Below are 19,446 nucleotides of genomic sequence, written 5' to 3' on the forward strand. Positions count from 1 at the left end.
GGGAGAGTAGTGGAACCAATATGTGAAATGGGAATGCCCTTACCGTTGCCAACCTGAAGCTAATCTTGACCGGTGTAGGGGTCGTAAGCGGAGAGGGAGTGAAGGTCAAGGGTGACATGGTGAGAGGCACCAGTATCTGGATACTAGGTCAGGGAATTATTAGGAGGGTAGGACAGGGTTGGTAAGAGGCGGGGTTAGGGTGGGCATAGTGTACTGAAGGAGGCTGAGAGGGGGGCGGTACTGGTTGTGATAAGGGCTTCGGGTGGTTTGGTTTGATGGCTGAGAGGCATGGTAGTATCAGGTTGCTGAAGCATGATTCGTTCGATGACATATGGTGCAGAAGAAATTCCCGTGACCACGTCCACGACCCCTACCATGCCCCTCGCGACCTCTGGTGTAGCCATAGTTAGAAGAGGAACCGGACTCACTAGAGGAGGGAGAGACCGTTGAGCAATATTGGCAGTATGAGAGGAGGAGGACCCATCAGAGAGGCCTAACTGGCGAAAGGCACGCATACTTTCATAGCTCAGAAGAAGGCCATGGAGCTCCGTGTAGTTGGGAATGGCAGTCCGTGTGAGAAGAGAGGGAACAATCTCTTGCATATCCTCTTTGAGACCACGCAAGACATGAATATTGAAATCTTGAGTGGTAAGAGGTTTACCTGCGGCAGCCAATTCATCAGAGATGGCCTTGGTGTGCTGAAGGAAGGCAGAGATGGATTCATCGGCTCACTAACAAAGGTTCTGAAGAGTCAAGTGAAGAGACATTAAGGGAGTGGAGGAGGCTGAACCATATTCTTCCTGAAGCGTTGACCAGATTTCATGGCTGGTCTCTTTGTCAAGAACAATAGGAATTACTGCTTCAGTGAGGGAGGAGACGATAAGACTCACAAGTTGAGAGTCTTGTTGAGACTAGGTAGAGGCGACATTGGCATTCTCAGGACAGGGGTTGGTGCCATCAAGAAAACCAAAAAGTCGTTGGCCTTTTAAGAAGGGAACAAGTTGTTTTTTCCAGAGAAGAAAATTGGTAGGGGTGAGTTTAAGTGAGTGGAAGTGATGAGGAGAGGAGAGAACAGAGAGGGAGGCGTTGGAGGAGTGGCCGCTGTAGTGGGAGTGGCGGCAAGGGGAAGAGAGAGATTGGCTTCGGTAACCATGATTGAGATGCCACACAGAGAGGGGGGGGGGAGGCGCAGAGGACTGAGAATGGAGGCTCGTTGAAGTAGGGAACCGAGAAGAGAGAGAGGAACCCTCAAGCTCTTGACACCATATTGACACAATGAATTGAATTGTATTGTTTGTCTCTCAAAGTGAGAGAACATTACATTATATACTGAAGAAGAGTTTGCCCTAGTATGGCTAGGGTTTGTCTAATATAGGATACTATACATGATAGGAAAGATTGGTGGAATATAGTCCTACCAAGAATACATTGGTGGAATATTGTTCTACCAAGAGTGCAGTATTCTTTAATGGTAACCGTATATTGGGTTACCCGGATGGGTGCACCACAATATACGTCAATACTAGCCAACTCTTTAAATTTCCTAGCCAAAAACCAAAGGTAATAACTGCAAAGTTAATCGGAACGGTAATCGTTCTATAAAGAGCTATTCCCATGGTTATATTTGTTTTTTTTTTTTTCACTAATAAATGTTTTAATAGAAAATGCTACACTCAAAAATCTACTCTCATAAGAAGTTCAAAATAAATTGTTGAAAAAAGAACTAATAGAAAATGCTACACTAAAAAACCTACTCTCATAAGAAATTCAAAATAAATTATTGAAAAAAGAACGCAATCAACTTGAGTGTCTACGTCTATACACAGCATGTGCGGAAAGACAATGCTTCCCCCGCCTGGCATTTTCATACACTAGCAGGTAACATTCTGTTGCCCTAAATTATTTAATGGGCAAGTACATGCCAACGCTAGTGGCTAATAGAGGGCCTGTGCAAGCATCTTTAGCGTGGGACATTGTGATATTTTTGAACCGCTATGTCTAGGCATAGAGATTTGCTTATGGATACCATTCATTTTTCCTTCTTTAATATAATCCTACTCTCATAAAAAAATAATCATAACCAATCATTTATGGACAAGAGATTTCTATTTGATTGCATGTAACCTTTGTTCTAGCATGGAGACCAATGAAAGTGTGCACGTGAGAATGTACATGGATGAGACTTTTGTGAATTGTATGGATTTAGATACCAACTAGACAAACAGATTTAATCAATGCATGGGTTGAAGAATTGGGTTGATTTGAAATTGGGATTAGTCGATTTGGATTGAACAATTCCATCGATTCCTTCTTCTCTCTCTCTCTCTCTCTCTCTCTGTCTCTCTCTCTCTTCTCTCTCTCTCTCTCTCTCTCTGCGCTAAAAGTTCATAAACTCAACACTGAGAATGCAATCTGAGAGCTTCGCACAAAAAAAAAATCCATTTCCCATTATTTTATTTAAGACATCCTTGAATTTTTTTTCTTAGGGGGGAATATCCTTGCAATGTTCCATAGCCAAGAAAATAAAAAATTAATTTAAAGATAGATAAAAAAAGAAATCATTTTATTACTATGATTTATGTCTTATACTTTTTTGACTACAAAGTGCATATGACCATTACTCCATACGCTTTATTTAGTTATTTATTACTTTATTGAAAAGCGATGGACGATTGGACGAAGAAAGATCTGAGTGTTGAGACCAAATCTAATTTGATTACAATTCTAACCGTCTTGTCAGTGACCTATTTGCCCAACTGGTCGATCTAGTGTGTTTCAACCCCTTAGATCCCCAATACACGACATGCACGTAATCGTCGGGCAAGGAGGACTAGTCAGTGGTCACTGGCGCCTCATTGAAAACCATCCCGTAAAAATATTTTAGTAGAACCAACCCATTCTTTTGCCAGTTACAATTAGTCAAAAGAAGCCGCGCCTAATCCCACGATGAACCCAACAAATAGGTTATTATTATTATTTTGATAAAGGCAAGTAGGTTACAATCAGTCAAAGAAGCAGCAACCCATTTCACAATCCACACTCACTGACGGTGAAGACTCCTTTCCCATTCCACACGGTGAACACTGTTGTAAGCACAATGTGGTTGATTTTTCAAAATGTACACATATAAAAGGATTATTTGTTGTATAAAATTCTGATATAATGATTGATTTATGTATTTATTTATTTTAATATTTTTTTTATTATTCATATCTTGACAATCGAACTAAGCCTAAAAAGAAGTATTGTAATAGTTGACGTATCAAAGAAAAATGATATATTTTATTCAATTATGTTGTTAAAACCAAACAAACTCAGTGATTGATTGAGGTTGAATCGTTGAAAATGAAAAGGGTATGGATCTCAAGGTTTGTAATATTGGGTATTAGATTGATCGATATTGATTTGAATTGATCAAAATCACTTTGGATCACATAGATTTACATTTAAACAAAAATTTTGGTTTTTTATGGTTTTTTACCCTTGTACAAGGATTTAGTTATCCATGTTGAATCGATATGGTCGATTTTGCCTAGTAGGCTGGCCATTGACAAACCACATTAACTAGGACATCTTAATTCTAGTGATATCCTAGCTTCTAGTAGAGTGGTCATTTGTCTCATCCCAAAAAACTTGAGAAATTATACAAACTTAATTATCGAGTTTGACCGGTCGTTTCAATTGCTAAACATCATCGGATAAAAGGGCAGCGAAGGCTACGCTACGGTCAGAGATTCATCCCAAGTCCCCTAAAGGCAGGCACGTAGGGTAAATAAAAAATAGAAAACTGCGTGTGAATCTCATCTAGAGCTCAAGTCCAAGAGTAGATTAAACACTACGATTCTCATAGGAGGACCTGATCCGGACTCTCACATCTCTATTACGCAGAAACTTTTTTCATCGTGGAGGATGGATATAGATTATAAATGAGATATCTCTCTCCCTCTCTCTTACACACAGTCAGAGAAAGAACAACAGCTTTCTCATTCCAATTCTCATGGCGGTTCCTACCTTAGTGTTTCTACTCCTCTCTGCACTTCAATTTTCTGGTGCCTCTGCATCATCTTCTAATTATACTTCCTACGGTGCAATTTCACGAAACTCGGTACCGTGTAGTAGACGTGGATCATCCTATTACAATTGTCGTCCATCACCCAACACCACTGATTCTCATCGAATCAACTTAGGATCCTCCCTCTCCCCATCCTCCACGAATTCATCATGGCTTTCTCCTTCTGGTTTATTTGCCTTTGGATTTTATCCACAGGGAAATGGTGGTTTTGGCGTTGGAATTTGGTATGCCCAAATACCTCAACATACACTCGTATGGACACCAGACCGAGACGATCCACCTTTCTCTGCCAACGCCACATTGCGCCTTACCAGCGATGGAAGGTTCATCCTGCAACGCACGCAACACGACCCAGAAGAAGATTTTGTATACGACGGAGGACAACCAAAAGAGTCCAATATCTCTTGGGCTTCCATCGTTGACGAGGGCAATTTCGTTCTATTTGATTCAGGATCAAATGTATTATGGCAAAGTTTTGATTTCCCTACCAACACCATTCTGCCAGATCAACGTCTACTCTCAGGGGATGAAATCTCTAGTGTATCTGAAACCAATCATAACTCTATTAATGGAAGATTTCGGCTCCTGATGCAGAATAACGGCAACCTTGTTCAATATTACTCCACTGGAAAGGGTTCAGTTCGATATTCATATTGGGAATCAGGTACCAATACGTATCGTGGGAGGTACGTGACATTACAGCTTGATGATGATGGAAACCTCTATATGTTTGATCGTCACGGCCTCACTGTGAAGAATCTATCTCTATCTACTGGTGGCGGTGGAACTCCCACCGGCGACACAGTTCTTTACCGTTTGACGATCGATAATGATGGGATCTTCAGAGTCTATTCCATAAATGCGGATGATCAAAAGAGTAAATGGTCGATCATGTGGGAATCATCAACCGATAAGTGTGTTCCCATTGGCATTTGTGGCAATAACGCGTATTGTACGTATACTCCCATGGAAGATCAGCCGGCCGTATGCCACTGTATTCCTGGTTTCGATTTCATTGATAAGACTCAACAAAGTTCGGATTGCCAGCAGAGTGAGCAGGGCTGCAGTACTGGAAACCAAACACAAAATGGCAACTTCTTCATGTCTACCTTGGAGAAGATTGAATGGAAAGAAGATCAATATAAAGTTTTGTCATCAACCCCAACTGAAGAAAAGTGCAAAGAAGCTTGCTTGGCAGACAGTAACTGTGAAATTGCATTGTTTGGAGATGATCAGTCTTGCAGATTACAGCAACTCCCATTGAGATATGGAAGAAGAACAGTAAATACATCTACCACCCCCTTGACTTTTGTTAGAGGCAGCAATTGTAGCAGTTCCACCACTCTGGAGACTCCTCCACAATACTCTGCTTGTTTTTCTGTACGACTAATTCACATGTAGAACTCAGGTGGAAATCGCTGTTAGTTAGGCGGTTAGTTAGTGTCTCCTTCTCCTGCTCTTCCTGTTTCTGATTTTCCATTTTTTTTTTTTTCTTCGGTCCTTCCACCATGATCCGTGGTATTCCAACCGGTGACGATGGTGAAGACACCGGTGACGATGACGATAATGACGAAGTGGTGTTGGCAATGGTCTCTCTGCTGTTCTGTTACAACTTACAACCCCCCCTCGGTGCTGCACGATTCCATTGCTCTGTTTTCTCCTCGTCCTTCTCCACCCTCACAACCACTGCCATCGCATCAATCCATCATTAGACCACTGCCGGACTCCATTTCCTTCCCAGGGAAGAGCTCAAGCTTTAGTTCAGGTTCTTCATTGATGACAAGGTGTCTGGTTAGAATGCTGAGGAAGGTGGACCTGCTGTACGCGCCGGAATCCTGTACATCGATCCTGAGTTACTCGCTTCTATTGAGCAAGTACGACGTGGACTGCGCGGGGAGGATCTTGGGATATTTCTTGGAGACTTTGAAAGAGCGATCAACGATTAGCATCTTGGTGGGTAGCGAGTGTCGGTTGCGGAAAGAGTCGGAGCGTGGCGCGATGCCATTGACCGTGGCTCTCTGGCGAGTTCCTGGTTCGATGGACAAAATTTGCCTGCTTCTCAGGCGTTTCACTAGAATTTTGATCTTGGCCCAGGGCTTATGTGGTGGCGATGGAGTGCTCGGAAGCACGAGGTACGGTGCTGATGCTGGAGTTCCCACCAGAGGCGATACCAGGGGCGGCATTGTCAACAGGTGCCGCCACTGTTGCTACGATTCTTGTTAAGTTTGTCTCGAATTCTTGACCCGTTTTGAAGATTGACCTACTCCGATATATTTTGGTGGAGATCTAAATGAGAAGTTTTCTGAGATCTATAATAGAAGTAGAAGGGTGAGCCGATAGTACTAGTATTTTTGCTAAGAAAGTCACTGTATTTTTCCGAGTTTTTCGAGCTAGGGTTTCAGGGCGAGAACTGCTTGGCTGTAATCTTTTTTTTGCATAGTAAAACATCTTCTTCTTCGTTCGAGGACGTAGTACACGACACTGATGTGTGAACCTCGTTAAATCTCTGTGTCATGAAGATCTATTATCTTTTTTTTTTTTTTTTTAACAATTCTCACTATGCCGGTGTACCTACTTGGATGCTCTGGTTGGGTGAATCATACCATGTAATTAATTGGTCCTTGTTTTCATTTCTGGACAGAATTTGAACTATTACCCGATTGCTTTTGTTGTTTTATCTTTGACCCAGTGGATCATGTAGGTTGATATGAAAGGCTAGAATATAATCCCAACTAGGCCAATCCAAGTGGTTATGTACCAATTAACTTGGATGCTCCGTATGGTTATAAAATGCTAAATTCGTCCATGTTAAAAGATCCGATTGGCTAGATCAGCAATCCTTGCTGTTTCAATTTTCTTTTAACACAAATCTAATGTGATTAATCTTCATTATCAAAACCAAGACTCATATTAATAATGGTTCAGTTGATTTCTGTCCGTAATCCGTTTTGCCGGCAGGAGGAGAATCTTTGGACTAAAGATAGAATGGAAGTGGATCAAGTCATTAAGGGATCTTTCGGAGGGAAATTTTCCATTTAACAAAGCTGCCAAACTCGCTCTCAATGTCTTTATCTACCACATATGGATGGTGAAGAATCTCATATATTGGACTAGGAAAATGTAAACCAAATGGCATTCCATTACATTTGATATAAAAAGGAAGCTTCACTTATTTTCGGGACGGTGGCATACTTCAATGGGTATATGCATATTATATTGGAATGTATCTTTCTTTCTTTTCCTTTGTCTTCTCTTTTGGCGGCATCTTATAGTGGGTTCTTTTCAGTACAATTCTTTATTCATAAAAAGAAAAGAAAAAAACTCTCCTCAGAAGAGAGAAAAGACATGGAAAAGAAGAAAAAAGAGAGACTACCTTTAAATCTATGTTGACGTATTTGTGTGTGAATCAAGATTTATGATTAATTGACATACAAAATGTCATTAATAGGTTTACATGGCAATTGAATTTCATTTGATGGGGTCTAATTTGATTTTTATTCTATTTCATTTTATTCTTACTCTGAATATATAATTAGATTCAAATTTAATTTAAATGAAAATAATTTGTTGAAACAAAGGAAACTGGGAAAGAAATTATAACCTGATGAAGATGTGACCCCAAGATGTTAAATCTGATACTTTTCAACCATTTTAACACAGTAGATATTTTAACACAACTGAACAAAAACATAACTATAGGGTTTCATTTGGTATATATTTGGTACAGTTTGGTTTGGTTTGGTTTATTATTTATATAATTTATATTTTATTTAGTTTGATTGGAGTCAAGACCGATGATTTTTAGTCTAGAACCATAACTGGACTAAATCAAATGAATTTCACTTTTCAAAATCAAAATAGAACTGAATTTTTAGAGCATGCAAGACTTTGAAATTACTTTTTTGATTTTATCCATGTCCACCCTAACATATATTGTTATTATGGAGGATATTTCAGACATTTGAAAATACTTACAACACTTTACAACCTATTTCTGGATCTGATCCCCGTATGAGAATTATTCATGTATGATGCTTGATTCATAAATGGAATCCAATCAATCTCTCTTTTTACCACATGTTTTCACATTGAGTGGATTCCAAGTGTGAATGAGATACCATACAACAATGTGAACCAAATTCTTTCACACGTCTAACACAATTGGAATTCAATCATTATAAAACATTGGGATCCATTTTCTTTTCGTACTGCTTTTCTAATAAATATATGAAAAGCACCCATAGAAGATGGAACAACTCTCTTCCAATTCTCATGGCGTCTGCTACCTTCGTGTTGCTACTATTCCTACTCCTCCTACTCCTAGTCCTCTCTTCACTTCAATTTTCTGCTGCCGGTAGTATTAATCGTACACAATCACCCAAATACACTAAACCTGATCATCGAATTGACTTAGGATCCTCTCTCTCCCCTTCCTCTGCTAATTCGTCATGGCCATCTCTTTATGGTAGATTTGCCTTTGGATTTTATCCACAAGGAAATAGTGGGTTTGCCATTGGAATTTGGTATGCCCAAATACCTCAACATTCAGTTGTCGTATGGACTCCAAACCCAAACTATCCACCTTTCTCCTCCAATGCCACGTTGAACCTTACCAGTGCTGGAAGTTTCATCCTAAAACGCACGCCACAAGACCCAGAAGAACATTTTGTATACGATGGGTTTTATATCTCTTGGGCTTACATGTCTGATTCTGGCAATTTCGCTCTATTTGATTCAGGACATAACAATTTATGGCAAAGTTTTGATTTCCCTACCAACAACCTTTTGCCAGGTCAAAGTCTTCTCCCAGGGCAAGCGATGCACTCTAGTGTATCAGAAACCAACCACTCCGATGGAAGATTTGTGCTCGTTATGGAGCAAGAAGGCAATCTTGTTCAATATCCCTCTGGAAAGTTGACGAAGAAATTTGCATATTGGGAATCAGCTACCAATATGTATACTCTTGGAGATTACGTGACATTAAATCTTGATGAGGAAGGATCCCTCTATTTGTCTAATAGTTCCGGACACACTGTGAAGAATCTAGCCACCGGTGGAACTCCCATCAACGACACAGTTTTTTACCGCATGACGCTCGACGTTGATGGGATCTTCAGACTCTATTCCATTGGTTTGGACGATCAGAAGAAGAGTAAATCATGGTCGATCATGTGGGAATCATCAACTGATAAGTGTATTCCCAAAGGCATTTGTGGCATGAACGCGTATTGTACGTATAATCCTATGGAGGATAAGGAGGCAGTATGTAACTGTATTCCTGGTTTCGACTTCATTGATAAGACTCAACAGGGTTCGGATTGCCGCCTGCAGAGTGATCATCATCAGGATTGCAGTGGAATCCTGATACAAAATGGAAACTTCTTCATGCCTAAATTGGAGCACGTCAACTGGGAAGATCAATATGAAGTTTTTCCATTCCCAACTGAAGGAGCATGCAAAGAGGCTTGCTTGCTCGACAGTGACTGTGAAGTTGCATTGTTTGGAGATGATGATCAGTCGTGCAGTTTACAGAAACTCCCATTGAGATACGGAAGAAGACCAGTAAACACATCTACTGCCACCACCTTAACTTTTGTTAGAGGCAGAAATTGTGGCAGTTTCACCACTCCAGATACTCTTCCACACTACTCTACTTGTTTTTATGTACGACTAATTCATTTGTAATTAAGCTGCTTCTATAATAAGTTTGTTAGGGAATCTGTTACGTGCAACCCCTTACACGGTAAAATAGAATAGTATTTTATTATTTTAGATTAGTTAGAATTGAGTGATTGAGTCAAACATGGATTAGTGGTATGTTTTTTATTGAGTGTGTGTTGTGGGCTATCGTGATCGGTTATAGTGTGTACGTGGAGTTGTGGTGTTAGTAGGAGTTATCTTATTTACAGATAACTTCTCTTATGCACTTATTTAATAGAATAATATTGGAATGGAAATCAAGAAGTTTTATCCAAAAGATCTTTGGTTTTGGGGTGTTATGGTCATATTTCATTCATTGACTCTCGATATTTCATAACCAAGCCTTATGTATTTTATGCTTTTATCTGCTTTGAATTTCATGGTTTTATCTAAATGAATTTTATTAAAAAATAAATAAATAAATAAAAATTATTACAGTGACTCAATGAGCATGGATATAAAGAGGCCATAAAGGAAAAACAACAATGGAGTTGTATGTATTTTGTATGTGTACTTGGAGGATTTGCACCACTTGTTTGGTTAAGAACATGACGCTTAGGTCCATCATTTGCATGCTCATGCGATGGATAAAAATCCTCTACAATACTCATATCGTGCAATACTATGCAATACCCCCTGTAAAGGTTGACATGTAGACAAAGAGGGACAGACGGCTCATATTAGTTCTCCATTGAAACAACCCCAAACCAGTCGTTCTCACTTATACCTCTCTCGCCCAACACTACGTTTGATTGCACAACAAATAGCATTCATTTCCCCTAGTTTTGTTTAGGACATCCTTGTATTTTTTTTTTTTTTTTTTTTTTTTAATGAATATCCTTGCAATGTTTACTAGTCAAGAAAAAAAAATTTTAAGAGAAAAAATTTTTTTTTTTTATAAGTAATTTGTATGTATTAAAGAAGAGAAAATATACAGAAAAACGCAGCTTCTAACTCCATCTTTGGACTGACCGAAAGAGAGTAGGAGAGCCCCTAGGGAACAAAGCAAAACAACCCCTGCTTTACAAGAGAAACCAAGGAGAAAACAATAACAATAAAAATAGCAAAGCCTTGTCCCAACTTAATGGGGTTGGCTACACAGATCCAAGCAAAGCCAAAGAAAGAGAAAATAGGAAGGTGATAAAAGAGACACAAATAGTAATCACTGCAAAGTAAGGCACTGCTAAACTGGGTCCGCTAACTGGATTCTAGGCCTCCAATCTGCTCTATTCAAAACCATACTTGGGACAAGGCTTAATTTGTGCGTGTCTTTCCTCACCACCTCTCCTATGGTCATTTTTGGCTTTCTTCTAGCTCTTTTGAATCCTCGTATTTGAATCAAGTCACTCCTTCTTATCGGGGCATTCGGTGGCCTCGGTTGAACATGCCCAAACCACCTCAAACGACGTCCTCATAGCTTGTCAGGGATTGGGGCAACCCTTAGATCCGCTCTAATTTGAACATTCCTTACCTTATCTCTTCTAGTTTTCCCACACATCCATCTTAGCATTCTCATTTCCACTATACCTAGCTTATCAATGTGTTGCTTCTTAACGGCCCAACATTCCAACATGTATATCATAGCTGGGTGCACGAATATTCGGTAGAATTTTCCTTTAAGTTTAACCAATACACGTTTGCCGCAAAGGACTCCAGACGCACTCCTCCACTTCGTCCATCCCACTTTAATCCTATGTGAAACATCATCCTCTATATTGCCTTCCTTATTAATGATAGATCCCAAATATCTGAAATAGTAACTTTGCTTAACCTCTCTTCTATCAATAGTCACCTCGTCATTATCTCTCGTAGGGTGGCTAAAGTTATACATCACATATTCAGTCTTAGATATGCTTATCTTAAGTCCTCCTCTTGTTTCCAGGGCAGCTCTCCATCACTCTAGTTTAGCATTGAGTCCTGATTTTGTGTCATCCAATAAAACAATATCGTCCACAAAGAACATACACCAAGGAACGTCACCTTGTATATTTTTTGTCAATTCATCCAGAACAAGAGAAACCAAGGAGAAACAAATAAACAAATTACAATCTATAGTAAATCTTGAAAACTGAATCCACCATCACTAAATTTTTTAGTTCATCATGAAAATCATGAGGCTGAATAATAGTCTCCACCTGAGATGTAGTCATAGATACCAGGTCATCAGCAGGTTTATTAACCTCCCTCCATACATGCTTGAACTCCTTTCTGGATAGGGTATTGAAGATGTGTAAAATCTTGCTTTTGATAGCACTAGTTTCTCATGGCCCCTCAATTTCTCCATTTAGAATATCTATAGCTAATTTGGAATCTAACCAAATTGAGATCTCCATCATGTTGATATCAATGCATAAAGTAATTCCTCTAAGGATAGCAAGAAGTTGCATCCATAAAATTTAACCCTTCTCCCCAAGACCAGTATAAGCCATAATAAAGCAACCATATTATTTGGAGGCATAAACCATGAGCAAGCTTTTGAGATCATAATCTTCCAACGCACATGAATTCCCCAATTAGACATGATAACTTGATTTCTAGGATTACATTCAACCACAAAAAATCATTATGTAACGTTGATTTATCTTTAATTATGTCTTTTGTACTTTTTTTTCGTTTTTACTACGAAACACACAAAAAAACATTACTCTCCGTTTGCGTTATTTAGTTATTTATTACTTTATTGAAAAGCGGTGAACGAAGAATTTTGCCGAATGATCTGAGTGTTGATACTGAATCTAAATATTTTTGTAGAACCACCCATTTTTTTTACTGTTACAATCAGTCAAAAAATGGATAGAGAGACTCTATTGCAGTACAACATGGTTGATTTGCCTCAAAATGCACACAGATTGATTGCTAAAAGGATTATTTGATAAAATCCTATGGAATATATAAACAGAAGAAACCTTAGGCTTAGTCTAGTACTGTTCAAGAAATGGATAGAAATGGAATATATAAACAGAAGAAACCTTAGGCTTAGTCTAGTACTGTTCAAGAAATGGATAGAAAATAAAAGATAAAATAAAAATTAAAAAAATAGCAACATAGTATCATGAATGCAATGATTTGTTTAGGTGTCCATTTATCTTCTCAAATTTAAAATTTTATGATTTTTATCTTTTCTTTTCTATCTATTTTTTGACAATCAAATTAAACCTAAAGAGTACTAATGTAATGGTTGAAGTATCAAAGAAAAATGGATATGATTCAATGACATTGTTAGAACCAAACAAACTCACTGACTGATTAAGGTTGAATTGTTGAAGAATGAAAGAGGTTTGGATCTCAAGGTTTCTTATCTTGGGTATCAGATTGATCAATATTGACTTGGATTGATCAAAATCACTTTAGATAAGATAGATTTTACCTTTAAAAAATTGATTTTTAATCATTTTTTTTTACCCTTGAACAAGGATTTATTTATCGATTTTGGATCAACATGATCAATTTTACCTTTATTTTTCACTCAAAAAAAGGTTTTTTTTTTTCCTTTAATGATTTTACCCCTATTCTAATATTGATTCATAATCAGGATGGATCAGGTTTTGATATCAATCTTGGTCGATACTGATACTGACGGATACAGTTGATCCGATACGGATAGCTAAAACCATGCCCTTGAGTCCTCTAGCTTTATCACTTGGTTCCACGCGGTTATATCTGCTCCAATTTGTTTATACTTTGTATAGCACCAACACGTTTCAGCACACGGCGCGTCTTTGTCACGTTGCTGGGAAAGTATGGCCCCGTGAAGACTCCAAGACCAATCGACTTAAAAAGTACGGAAAACGTTACAGAGTAGGAAAAAAAATTCCATTTGTAGGATAAAAACGCGGTTACATTGCTCATATGTCAATTTGCCCAATTTGCCTCTGGCCCAAAATAATATTCTATACCTGCCATCATTTTCTCGGTTATTATTAGTATCGAAGGATTGTTGCTCACGTTAATGATTCTTTAGGGGCCCGTTTGTTGTTAATTATTCTTTACGGCTTGCTTGTTAAATGGATAAAAAAAGGTAAAAAAACTTGTGAAATGAGACCTACATATTGTGGGTTGGATTGATGAATAAAGGAAAGGAGATGAAATAATAGAATATAGATAATTTTAGTGGGGTCTACCTCTAAATTCTCTATAGGGAAGTCCGGATCAAGTCCTCATACTATAACTATTCTGGTACGGTGCCTGATCTATGCACAGAATCCACTCAATCTCTTTTTTCTTACAACAAGCTTTCACACTGAGTGAATTTCATGTGTGAATCAGGCACCATATGAGAATGGTTCTCATAATAGTATTTGATCCAAACTCTTAGAATTATTTGGAAAAGAGAGAAAATAAGGGAGGAGAGAGATAGACACAAAACAACTTTTTTATAAAGATTCTATTAAATTTGGTAAGACTTTAAGAGTGAATAGAGTGGAAAAAGTTAACTGCTGCATTAGCAGACAATAATTATTTGATTAAATGACCTTGTTTGATAAGTTTTCTATCCCATCAAACAAAAACCAAAGTTTTTGGTATTTTGAAGAAAAATTTCTCATTTTCCCTCCTTTTTTTACCTTTTCCCTCTTTTTTCCATAAACAAACTGGGCTAGGAGATTGTGGAATCAAACCTTGTTGTATATATGCGTGGATGGATATGTCATATGTGTAGAAATAGGTGATCAGTTGTCCTACTAGCTCCTAGTAGGCTGGCCATCGACTAGTCACGTTAACTAAGGTATCGTAATTCTAGTGATATCTTAGCTTCCAACATGCTGACCATTGGTCTCATCCCGAAAAGCTTGAGAAATTGTGCAAACTTATCGTGAGTCCAACTTAAAAACAACTAACTAAAGCAAATATTTCAGAAGCTTTTAGTTCGTATACATTATCGAATTGCATCAATGTGAGCGATAACATTGAATTATGGTGAGAGTTCATCAAATTGGGGGAAAAAAATTAAATATGTTACTGTGTCGTAGTCTTTAAGTTAAGGGTGTTAATTGGTTTGGTTTCGGTTTAAACGGTGTGGATCGATTCGGTTCTTATTTATTTGACTAAAAACAAAACCACACCATTTGCTAAACGGTTCCACTTTCTGAAACCGTGACAGTTTAGTAAACAGTTTTGATTTCCACGGTTTCTAAACGGTGTCGATTTCATGATTTTAAACAGTTTCAATTTTGATTTATTCCATACGGTTTGTAAAACGGTTTACAATCAGTTTGATATAACTTGCAACCATCTCTAAACTGAAGATCATAACCTTATCAAAAAATAATTGGCAACCACAAATAAGAGATTCTATATTAACAATGGTATGTCTTAATTTGATAATCTAGTGTTATTTCTTTGCATGGCCCTCCTCAAACATTTAAAACTAATATCATACAACATCCAAATCCAGCGTTCTACAACATAAAATATTAAAATGGCAGATGGTTTAGCCAAAACACCCCATCTATGATAACATAATAATATAGTAACATATATGGATTACAAGTTTATGATCTAAAGCCTAAACTTGAACTGAATTGCAATAAATCATACCAAAGCAGGATGTGCACTTAATTTAATTGTTAATTGTTAATTGTTATACGGATTAATCGAATCGGTTTAAACGGTTTAAACTGTTTTAAACGGTTCGGTTTAAACGGTTTCAATTTGGTTTGAAACCAACGGGTTCCGTGGTGAAAACCGACCCGACCCGTTTAGCTAATCGGCCTGAAACTTGAAACTATAATCGTACTATTTACTAAACAATTTTACGATTTTGATGTAACGAATCGATTCGATTTCGATAAACGGTCTTGGCTACAAATTCACATCCTTACTTTAAGTGGCGTTGTTACTGTTGTTGTAGCCATTCCTATGGAAAAAAAAATAATAAAGGTGTTGTATCCATGTGGAAGGGCTCACATTTCCATTACGCAAAAGCTTTTGTCATTGTCGAGGATGGATATAGATTATAAAAGATACCTCTCTCTCTCTCTCTCAAAGAAAGAACAACAGCTTTCTTATTCTAATTCTCATGGCGGTTCCTACCTTTGTGTTTCTACTCTTCTCTGCACTTCAACTTTCTGGTGCCTCTGCATCATCATCTCGCTATGTTCCTTACGGTGCATTTGCACGAAACTCAGTACCGTGTAATAAACGTGGATCATCCTAATACAATTGTCGTCCATCACCCAACACCACCGATTCTCATCGAATCAACTTAGGATCCTCCCTCTCCCCATCCTCCACGAATTCATCATGGCTTTCTCCTTTTGGTCGATTTGCCTTTGGATTTTATCCACAAGGAAATGTTGGTTTTGCCGTTGGAATTTGGTATGCCCAAATACCTCAACATAAAGTCGTATGGACACCAGACCGAGACGATCCACCTTTCTCTGCCAATGAGACATTGCGCCTTACCAGTGGTGGAAGGTTCATCCTGCAACGCACGCAACATGACCCAGAAGAGGTGGCAGTCAAATGTAGATTTATTGACTAAAGTTCAAGATTCATACTCAAAAGGGTTTTTCTTGAGTTTTCAATAACTAAAGCGCTAACGTGTGCATTGTAGTTTTTTAGCTTATTCTGACGCGCTAGGCGCCCAAGTACTTGTTTTAAGGGCGACTTGATTCTTTGTGATCTATGATCACCGTTGCCTTGACTCTGTTAGGGGTCTTGTTTTAAATTTTTTTGAATTGCAAAATTCTTTTTTAGATTCATACCTTTTATGGTAATTAGTTGGTGAAACATAACTATCTTTTTGGTTGTCGATCACTTATGAAAACTCCTAATTTGCCTTACCATTACTTGCCTATTATAAACCATATTTAATATTGTATTTTATCCCCCACATCACATTTTTACCTTATTTGGTTTATATATTTATGGTTGATTTTCAAACCACCCAACCTATTATGCTAATTATTCAAATTCATGCAATTATGATTTGAGACATAGATTACTATCAATTTAATTATACGAATTTAGTGATGTATTTTTTTCCCTTGAGATTCAAATCAAGGGGGACAAATTTTCTAATCAATAGGGTAAATTGATTATATGTGTCTCTTCCTTATAAGTCTCAAATCAAGGGGAGACAAATTATCTGATCAAGGGGGCCAAGTTATCTAATCGGGGACAAATTGTATAATCAAGAGGGCATATGGGCAATACTTTTGGCATCTCCTCTTAGCTATGCTAAGCAAATTGACAATGGAGAATGTTGGTTGGTTCTTAAAGATTTTATGGTGGCAAATTCTTCACAGTCAATGATTAACGGTATGCGTCAACCCTTATAGTTTAATTTTTTGTGATTCAATGATTGTATGGCAAGATCCTATCTGTTGTTATTAATAGGAACAACATCCTTCATAAAAATGATAACTCTGAAGAATCTATCATCTACCAGTGGAAATCCCAACGACAACACAGTTCTTTACCGGATGACGATCGATGTTGATGGGATCTTTAGACTCTATTCCATAGATGATCAGAAGAGTAGTAAGTGGTCGATCATGTGGGAATCATCCACCGATAAGTGTGATCCTCGAGGCATCTGCGGCATCAACTCGTATTGTACCAGTAATCCCTTTGATCAAGATCAGCTGGCCGTATGTAAGTGTATTCCTGGTTTCGATTTCATCTATAAGAATCAACAAAGTTCGGGTTGCCAGAAGATTGATGATCATCAGGGCTGTAGTACTGGAAACCAAAACACAAGATAGCAACTTCTTCATGTCTACCTTAGATGAGAAGATCGAATGGGCAGATGATCAATATTCGAAGTTATCAACCCCAACTGAAGGAGAATGCAAAGAGGCTTGCTTGGCGGATAACAAATGTGAAGCTGCATTGTTTGGGGATGATCATTCGTGCAGATTACAGAAGCTCCCATTGAGATATGGAAGAAGAACACTAAATTCATCTACCTTAACTTTTGTTAAAGACAACAATTGTAGCAGTTACATTCCTGCGTACAGTACTCTCCACTCTGCTTGTTTCTATATACGACTTCATCACATGTAATATTTCGATTGTAAGCATAGATATTTTGTTGGTGTACAATGTCTTGTATTTTGTTACAGTTTAATCCAGGGAGTACTGATGCAAGCTCCCCAATAGATGGGTTATGAGAGGTATTGAGGGGTTAATGTGAAATAAGATGGATTACGTGTTTTAGTCAAAAGAGTAAAATCGTTATTTCAAAGCTTCACTTAACGGAGACTGACGGTAAGAAATGCAAGCATAATTTGATATTATGCTAAGGATGTCTCTCTAATAGTAGCATTCTCTAAGGGGTAGCAGCATAAATTTCTCTTCTTTTAAAGTAAAATTTGGTTCACTTCTCTATATTGTACACCTATTAATTGTTCTCAAGGCTGGTGAGTCTTCATCCACCCCCTGTGATTTTTTTTTTTTTTTCTTTTTTCTCTTTTAAGATCTTTCAAATCGAGGAACCCTAATCTAATGGGTCCTGTTATTAGTGTTAGGGTCTTGCGTTGTATAAAGTTTTTCTCTCTCTCTCTCTCTCTCTCTCTCTCTCTCTCTCTCTCTCTTAAAAGTCTCTTTTGGCAGTATGGTTGCTTTATTAATACTAATCGTTATCCATTAAAAAAAAGAGAACAGACCTCAAAAGCAGAGAAAAGACATAGAAAAGTAGAGGAAATACATGGCAGTGCAAGAATCGAGATTACCTTTAAATCTATGTTCGCATATTTGTGTATTAGTGTGTGAATCACGAGTCTGGTGAATCTTCACCTAAGGGAAATGGAAGCTCTCATTCACGTACGTTCATACATCTGACATCTGTGAGAAATGAGAAGTTGTTATACTCCATTTCAAATATTTTAAAAAATTAAATAAGTAAAAAAAAAAAAAAAAAGGAAGTTTGTATCTGCTTCACGTACGAAATGATAGGGATTTGGTTCTTCTCCAACCCGGGGGATTGGGTAGAAAGAGATCAAATCAAAACTCGGTTTTAAGAATCGGTCAAAACTGATACCGATTTGGGTTGAAATCGTCTGCAATTCCGATCTCGTACAATTCCGTGCAATATCACCTTCAGGCGGTGACACGTGTATTGATACCAATACAATGGTCCAGATCTGGTACAACTAATAAAACATTAAATCAGTGAAGAGGCATTTAAATCAGATCTGGACCATTATATTGGTATCAATACACGTGTTATCGCCTGAAAGTGGTATTGCACGGAATTGTACGAGATCGAAATTGCAGACGATTTTTTTCCTACCAATTTGGATCAGCCAAGATCAGACTGAATACCCCTACGTTCAATTAAAAAACCGTTTTAAACTATTTTACTCTTTATCCGTATTGATCCACTGATACAATATCAAGTAAGAATCGAGATTGATCAAGGTCGATTCCAATCCGATCCAATTCCTCAAACGATGATCAGAGAGACACAAAACTCTCATTGGTTTCATCTCTAGCATCGAAGATCTTATTCCAAATGACATGTGAGATTACCTTCCCAAATCTATGTTGCCATATTTGTGTGTGAATCACGGTTTGAATGACACAATATGTCATTAATATGTTTTCATAGCAATTGAATTTTGTTTCTGTCCTGACTCCGAAAATCATAAGAATCAATTATACTCACGGTCGAGGTGGGCTGGGATGGGCTGGGCTGGGCTGGGCCTATGCCTCAACTCAGGCCTGGCCCA

The 19,446-nt window shown here is 38.0% G+C and overlaps 2 protein-coding genes across 2 annotated transcripts; both read left to right on the forward strand.

Annotated features, from left to right (window-relative positions):
• Positions 1–3,997: 3,997 nt before the first annotated feature.
• LOC122062340 (G-type lectin S-receptor-like serine/threonine-protein kinase LECRK1) lies at positions 3,998–6,536 on the forward strand. The gene is made up of 2 exons (XM_042625925.1): positions 3,998–5,480; positions 5,618–6,536. Exon 1 carries the CDS (start codon positions 3,998–4,000, stop codon positions 5,471–5,473), a length of 1,476 nt encoding a protein of 491 aa, XP_042481859.1. The 3' UTR covers positions 5,474–5,480; positions 5,618–6,536.
• Positions 6,537–8,344: 1,808 nt separating this feature from the next.
• Positions 8,345–9,757, forward strand: LOC122062344 (G-type lectin S-receptor-like serine/threonine-protein kinase LECRK2). The gene has a single exon (XM_042625932.1). The coding sequence runs from the start codon at positions 8,345–8,347 to the stop codon at positions 9,755–9,757; it is 1,413 nt and encodes a 470-aa protein (XP_042481866.1).
• Positions 9,758–19,446: the final 9,689 nt, after the last annotated feature.

This window comes from Macadamia integrifolia, unplaced genomic scaffold (assembly GCF_013358625.1).
Source record: "Macadamia integrifolia cultivar HAES 741 unplaced genomic scaffold, SCU_Mint_v3 scaffold1000, whole genome shotgun sequence".
In the NCBI taxonomy this organism is placed as follows: domain Eukaryota; kingdom Viridiplantae; phylum Streptophyta; class Magnoliopsida; order Proteales; family Proteaceae; genus Macadamia; species Macadamia integrifolia.